Raw genomic sequence first — 7,524 nt, 5'->3', positions numbered from 1 at the left:
GTTTTAAATTGTATTCCATAATCACCATTGTTACAATGATATTGTGATTTTTAGAGTCTATGCAACAATCCTAATTACTTTACCCTTAGAAATAGTTTTCTTATTAGTCAACTGTTTTTCATAATCATCCATAGAAAATAGTTCATTAACAATAATTGGTTTTTGGAGCTACACAACAAAGCAAGCTCTAACACAACATAGAATTATTTGTTTCTTAATAGTATACTGTACAAAGAAAGGGTGAATACCTATTTATATTTATATGCTTCTTATAACTAATCTAGAGGATGTTTGATTCTTCTAGATATTTCTCAACACTTCCTCTCATTACACTAGGAATAGAACTACCTAGTATATTATAATCATCTAGAAAATTGTAGGATTTTCACCAACAAGGAAGGATACAGGTAGAAATGAAATTGCATATATATATATATAAATACAAATATTTATTCTTGTTTTTTTTTACATTTCATGTATAGTTTCATGAATAATTCCATTATTTGACTTTCATTATGCCAGTTCAAGTCTTAGGAACTTGATGACACAATTTTATTTAGTATCTGAATTAAACAAAACACAAACAATCATATACCACTAGTTTTCATTCAAGATGATCATGAGGCCTTATTGACATGAACATTGCAGCATACTGCATTAGCCTTTGATCAGTGTTTATTCCATTGTTCCTTAGTAATGCAGCTCTAGTCCTCTGTCTGTAACGATTCCAAGCAAGTTGAATGTTGATAGCAGCCCATGTTCTCCAATTGGATGAGTAGTATCTTGCTGCTGTTTTCGCTCTTTCATTCGAAAATTCGTAGCGAAAATGGCCTGTTATGTACTTCAAATCAGCAGCATCAAGGCCAAAAGCTTCAGCTGATTCTATACATATAAATGTGGCTGAGGAGGCTGGAAGTCTGTCGATAAAAGGGCGGCGAAGGCACGACGAAAGTAGTTCATCTCCGAAAAACCCTCCTGGTTGTAGGATACTAGAGGCTACCGCGCCTTTGCTGAGGCTTTGGTTGCGCTTTATACGTCCATGAACAATGAATACCATCCTTGGTACAGGGTCACCTTCTCTAATTATCTGCGCCACAAAATTGTGATAAAAAAAGGCGGCCCAGTACACGAGTCTTCTATCGTTTTTATAAGGATTGCAATGAAAAAATTGGTAAGCCTTAGATGCCAAATGTTTATATTATCAATTACCTTTTCATCTTTAGTGAAGACTATGGGTTTAACCCTGTCACAAATGTTGTCAAGAGCAAGATCACTCAAATTATGAAACAATGGTACCTAGGAAACAAATATAACAACATATTAGTAAGGTGTTATGAAACAATATCAAGACAAGGAATAAGACACCGTTCGAGACATATGTTCCGTCTCCTTATATTTGTTACCTTTTTAATGAGATCGAGACAAAGATAACGCTTGATATCCCTTCTAAGACCCTCAGGCAAGTCTCTGATCAAGTCAATCTCATCTTCTCCTCCCATGGCTGCCCATCTATGACGTTCAAAATGTCTAACTCTTTGCTTTAATTCAGATGGCATTTGTCTTCTACTCATCCACCATTCCATGTCATTACTTCTCAGTTGCATCTTTCTATTCTTTTCTAGTACAGTATGTAAGAATACCTTCATAGTACGAAATTGGAATGATTTGAACATGAAGGTGGAACAACAAAAGCACTAATAATATTGTATATTATATTACTTACCTGGATGTTACCAACCAAGAAAGTGAAAATCAGTAGTCCAGTTACTACCACGTATATGCTGAAAATCACTTCTAGCCAATTTCTTGAGGGTTCAAGAACATTGCCAACAGTGCTGCAAAAATTTATAGCCATTTAGAGAACACATGAATGGATGGAAAGTACTGATTATAATTATAAGTACTGAAAACACTGTGGACCGCATCACCTGATGCGGTTGCAATATTGCGATTGTGATGGTTATCATAACTACATCATACTGTAAATGTGGTGTGACTCAGAATCATAATGATGAAGTCACATTGGGATGTAAAGTAACCGCATCAGGCCGTAACGTAATGGCAACTGCATCAGGTGAACTCTAACTTGAAGAATGATATACTTAAAGAACATTTAAGAGTTTGTTGATAGAGCAATATACCTGAGATTTATCATACCCCAATAAATGGGATAGAGAAACTTGATAACAATGGAATCAGTGGATATAATTGGAAGTGCCCATTCATAAATGCCAAATTTGAAAGGTCCATCAGCACTTAAACACACAGGTTGTTTTCCTTCAAGTTTTATATTTCCAGTACATGGATTCCCTATTGACCCAACAGAGAGATTACATCCTTGAGTTCTATGACATTGTTGCTTTATACATGACCCAACACGTTGAATTGCAAGCATATACCACATTCCTCCAAACATCTATAAATTAAATAACCATGCATGAGTCAATTTATTAACTTCATAATTGAAAGGTTAAATTTCAGTTGTTGGGTATTATTATTACTTACATGAGAACCAAGGAAATAAACTATGAAATTGAGACCAAAACCCCACCAAACTGTGCCAAAGACATAGCCTGTGACTTTCTGCATTTTTTTAATGAGGTAGATGCAATGGTAAAGCTTGGGAATAATTTGGAACAAAAACATTGATAGCATTATGGCCATGATCACATTAGTTCGCTCTTGTTTCATCAATGTTGGCACTATAAACCAAATTACTACCTGCAAACACAAGAAAAATATTCAGTCAAAAGACTAGTATGAACTACACAAATAATTGGATTTGTGTGGAACAAATTCAAATAACATACATGGCTTAGTTCTCTAAATAAAGAACAAGATACTAATGAGATAAGACATTCTTAGTCACACTCAAAATATGTGACTCAGTGATCTACCAAAATTGAAAGAATATGCCACAAACTGGAGAATGAGTCACATATTTTGTGGCATATCTTGTGCCATAAACGGGTGTGTCCATAAACATTATATGTTTTATCATCACTATCTACAATGCACCTATAAAACTCAATATTTATATATTTACACTATTTTCTCTTATTTAATTTTTCACATTATGTTTCTTTACCAATATCATGTTACCTTAGAACCCCACTTTTATGAATAAAACCAACATTTATCTTTAAAAATTTAGGTACCAAAAACACTTTCCTCAAACCACTGCTAGTAGTTATATTCATATAAGGGCATTTTTTGTCCTTATATATAAAATTCAAACTTATCTTAATTTTTTAATAATGGTCCAATTAATTCATGAGTTATGATAAAAATTAATCAGTGCCCTACATTTTTCTAAGAAAAATCTAATTTAATAATCATTTGATGACTAGCAAGCTTATTTAGTAGTTTTGTAGCTTCTTTTTATAAATTTTAAAAATAGTTATAACTTTAAAACACTCAATTTGAGTGAAATAATAACTTCTTAACGTTTAAAAAAATTAGAGGTAGTTTGTTGGTTGGTTAAAGTGAAAAGTTTAAGGAATAAAACGAATGATGTTGTGTGTTGGAGTCTCACTCATAACATTTACTAAAAATGAAGTTATAAGGTGATTAGATACTTCGGGAGAAGTGGTAAAATAAAGGGTTCGAACTTCGTCCACAACAAATACTAACATTCTAACCTTCGTGGATAAAAAAATATCTTCTTAAAAATTATAAGATCTTTAAATAGTTAATATTGGAATTTTAGTGTTTAAATTTTTAACACGTGAAATCATAAGCACCTAAATAAATAAGAAAAAAAATTAAGATTTAGATATTAATATATTAATGAACAATAAAAATATGTAAATATAATATTATATACCATCTTTACCATATTTAACAAATTTCAGTTATTTTTATGACTATTTTTGTCATGTATATATTGTTTCCTTTCTATATTAGGAGAGCAAAAGTGTCTAATGTTTATATTATTAATTGAGTATAATGATGTAGCTATTCATCATAATAGATTTGGGCTTGTTCTCATTTTAAGTGTAATTTTAGTAATTTTTTATTTTTTATATTGTTGGTTACTTTAGAAAAAGTATGTACCAAAAATACTTTAGAAAAAAGTTAAATACTTTTTCTTTCTTTATTCATTTTTCTTATATCACACTAATTAGTCAAACTATGGAAATAATATGTTACATTATAATAATACAGTAATTAAAGATACATTATTAAAAATATTCTAGTAAAAAAAGATTACTTTACATTATACTTATTTTATCTATAATCATACTTACAATACAATATTACTACTTTAAGAGTTTTTACAACAATTTTCATAACATTTTCTCTTTGACAAAGATATTGCCTCACTTCATGTACTATAATGGAGAAGAAAATGCATACTTTTAGAATAGTAACCTATTTATAAAATAAAGAGAATTTTTTTTATAATGTGATCTTTTAATCTTTAAACATATTGTGATGAAACTTTTAAATTTAAATATAAATGAATCTCAATAACTTTCTTTTTGGTACTAAAGAATATTGACATGCAAAAGTGAGTTATATTTGTGATGTGTTGTGTTCATCTAAGGAAGAATGAGTGTAATAAAGATGAGAAGAATAACATAAAATTTGTGACCTGTGGAATAGGAAGAATGACAAACAAGTCGAACCAAAACCCTTTGAATGCTCGAATGTAATGTGTTGCAATGGAACGTGCATTCCACACCAATTTCCCACTCCCAATAACCAAAGACTCTCTTGACACATACGCCATATTAAACTGCATCCACATGTGGCACAGGTGCAACGCATCCACGCCTGACCGAGCTAACATCGCACCCTGCGCCAGCTTTCCATCCATGTACAGACATGGCTTCCCATCCCTTCCTATGGAGAACACGTAGAAGAACAATGGATCAATGGCTAGTGCTATTACACGTGCCAACAGCAGCATACGGTTCCATATCATTACACTCTTGCTTTTTGGATCCAGAATTTTTATCAAAGAGCTCGATTTAAACCGGGGTTCAACCCGGACACTCGAGCCCTTTGACTTATTCTGGATCGGGACTAATGAGGAGCCAGCTGATGCCTCCCAATTAGGCTGCTGATAACTGTCACAGCTGGTGGAGTGGAACGCTGGCACACCTATCTGTGTGCAAGCATAACACTCCCCCGAGCCATGGCTCATCACGATAGCTTCGTTCCTGATTCTGTCTTCACCATTTATATTTTTTATCTCAGGATTCCTGCCAAAGAATCGTTGTCCAATCCACATGAGGAAAACAAATCAGTAAGTCAAATGACCCTAGGTATGAAGTACTATATGACTTTCAATTTGTAGTATTAAGAATTTGATATCTTTTATAAGAGTTTAATTACTATGCATCTTGATACAATTCATATTTATTTATTTATTTGTTTTAAGAGAAAATATTGGCATTGATAATTAACAACATGAATAAATACGGTGGTAGTGTAATGAATAATACACTACTTACTTTCTTTATAATTGAATTGTACATGGTGAATTTTAAATAAGGATTTAAGAGTTTATAAGTGGTAGTTATTGATTGTGTACATAAAAGTAGGCATGAAATGAAAATTTATAGCAATCTACAAAATGATGTAACAACCAAAGTTTAAAAGAGATGGATTATATTGAAGAGATGTAATATAGAGAAATGAATTTACCGAGGGATAGAATATGAGTTGGGCATAGTTCACAATGGAGATGAACCATATGAGTGAAAGGAAGGTATTGAGGTTGAAGAAAGAAAAAGAAGTTAATATATAAGAGGTTACGTAGGATGTGATTATAAGGTGTGACTACTAGTGTTAGATTAAAGAAAGTAAATAGTAAAAATATATATGGAAAGGAAGTGAAGGGAAGTACCAACTACCAAGTAGGAAATGTGTGAATTATGTGGACACTATTTGCAAATGGGTTGGTACCTTTTTTGGTAATTGAGATCTTGTTGGCTCAATTCATGAGTTAGGATAGTAGTCAATTAAAAATTGAAAGAAACATGTAATTTTATAAAAAGAGTTTATAACATTTTAGAAACGTACTTCAAGTAGTTTTTATGAATAATAATTCATCATTTGAAGTTTTATCACCTTTCTATTCATGTTAAGCTTATATTAACATTATATAGTATTTATATTATGTGTTCAATCATGTACAACAATATTCTAACAAAAAATAAGCAATTTTCACAATTTTTTTGTCATTGTAAATGAAAACATGTTATATAAATAGTTTTGATCATGTTTATCTAGTATGATTGCATGACTAATATAATTGTTATATCATATCAATATGTGGTTTTGTTTACCGATTGAAACTGCTGGTACAATTCGATTTCCATAACCATTGTTCAACAACTAAAAGTCCTTTTGAAATAATAATAAAATATATTATATAATTTAAAAGTAATTAAAATTTATGAAATATATAAAATATTTAAGTAAAAAATATATTTATATTTCCCGGGCATATATTTTGATACAAGTTGTCACCCATAAGTATAAAAATTATTACTAAATGATTTCATTAAGAAAAAACAATTAAAAAATTATGAATTGAATAATAATTTATGTACAATATATATTATTTTAATGCAAACAAGAGTTCAAAGTCAATTCTTTGTAATAATAGTTATTCGGAAAAGATACTCACATATATATCCAAAAAGGAATATTCCTCTCTAAAAAAACTTTGATTGACACAAAAAAACATAAAATTAATTATCATTACTTTCATAAACTAATATTTGAATATAAATTATTATAAAATAATATATTAAATGTGAATATTTAGAATGTTGACTTAATAAAAATATTACCAAATTCAACAGAAATTTTCATTTAAAATGTTGCCTCTTCTAAGGTATGTATAAACTAATGCAAATGAAACTATTAGTAAAAAATAGCATATTAAATTAATGAGTGTAATTTTTTATATAGTCGGTATAAAAATTTATACACATTTAATACAAGTGGGATCTTGAAGCTCATGGATGTTATTCGGTAAAATCAATGTATTTGGCCCAAATGATTTTGAATCAGACTTTCAAAGGTAGTTGTCTTATCAAAAGCTGGATAAATTGTGCTCCTTTTAAAGTTTGTTGTTTTATTTAGAAAGCTTTGAGAGGAATGTTGGTTAGAAAGAATGAGCTTCATAAGATGAACATTATTAGTAGTGAGGAGGATTTGGTGTGTGTTTTTTGCAAGGATCATATGGAGTCTTTAGATCATTTACTATTAACTTGTGATTTTGCTTCTTGTATTTGGAAAAGATTTTATTCCTAGCTTTAAGCCTTCATTTGTTAGGGTAACTTTAAGAGAAAAGAAAATAAGAGGAGAGAGTTTCCATTTTTCCACCCTTTGATAGACAAGAGAAGTAGAGAAGAGAGAAAAAATACGGTGGGTCCCACCTCAACTTTTTTCTCCTCCCATCATGGAAGAAAGTTTGAAGGTGAGTTTAGATTTCTGGAATTACACTTATACCCTTACTTTCATAAAGTAATAATAATCCTACACCAATAAAAAAACACAATA

The 7,524-nt window shown here is 30.6% G+C and overlaps 1 protein-coding gene across 1 annotated transcript; it reads right to left on the bottom strand.

Annotated features, from left to right (window-relative positions):
• LOC109325643 (cyclic nucleotide-gated ion channel 2-like) lies at positions 492-5,239 on the bottom strand. Its single transcript, XM_019558126.1, has 7 exons — positions 4,598-5,239; positions 2,506-2,721; positions 2,142-2,416; positions 1,724-1,835; positions 1,404-1,640; positions 1,210-1,296; positions 492-1,087 (listed from the first exon to the last, which is right to left on the bottom strand). The coding sequence occupies exons 1-7, from the start codon at positions 5,237-5,239 to the stop codon at positions 605-607; spliced, it is 2,052 nt and encodes a 683-aa protein (XP_019413671.1). The 3' UTR covers positions 492-604.

Source organism: Lupinus angustifolius, chromosome LG02 (assembly GCF_001865875.1).
Source record: "Lupinus angustifolius cultivar Tanjil chromosome LG02, LupAngTanjil_v1.0, whole genome shotgun sequence".
Classification (NCBI taxonomy): domain Eukaryota; kingdom Viridiplantae; phylum Streptophyta; class Magnoliopsida; order Fabales; family Fabaceae; genus Lupinus; species Lupinus angustifolius.
Note: the sequence above shows the minus strand (reverse complement) of the source record. Positions and strands in the feature narration are given on the sequence as shown.

What these genes read in the sequence shown, in the direction of transcription:
- LOC109325643 (XM_019558126.1), bottom strand. Translation starts at nt 5,239, where the DNA reads ATGTGGATTGGACAACGATTCTTTGGCAGGAATCCTGAGATAAAAAAT. An exon ending in TCATTCTTCCTATTCCACAG is followed by an intron (nt 2,722 to 4,597) that starts GTCACAAATTTT and finishes TTGTGTTTGCAG; the next exon opens with GTAGTAATTTGGTTTATAGT. An exon ending in TTTATTTCCTTGGTTCTCAT is followed by an intron (nt 2,417 to 2,505) that starts GTAAGTAATAAT and finishes TTTAATTTATAG; the next exon opens with ATGTTTGGAGGAATGTGGTA.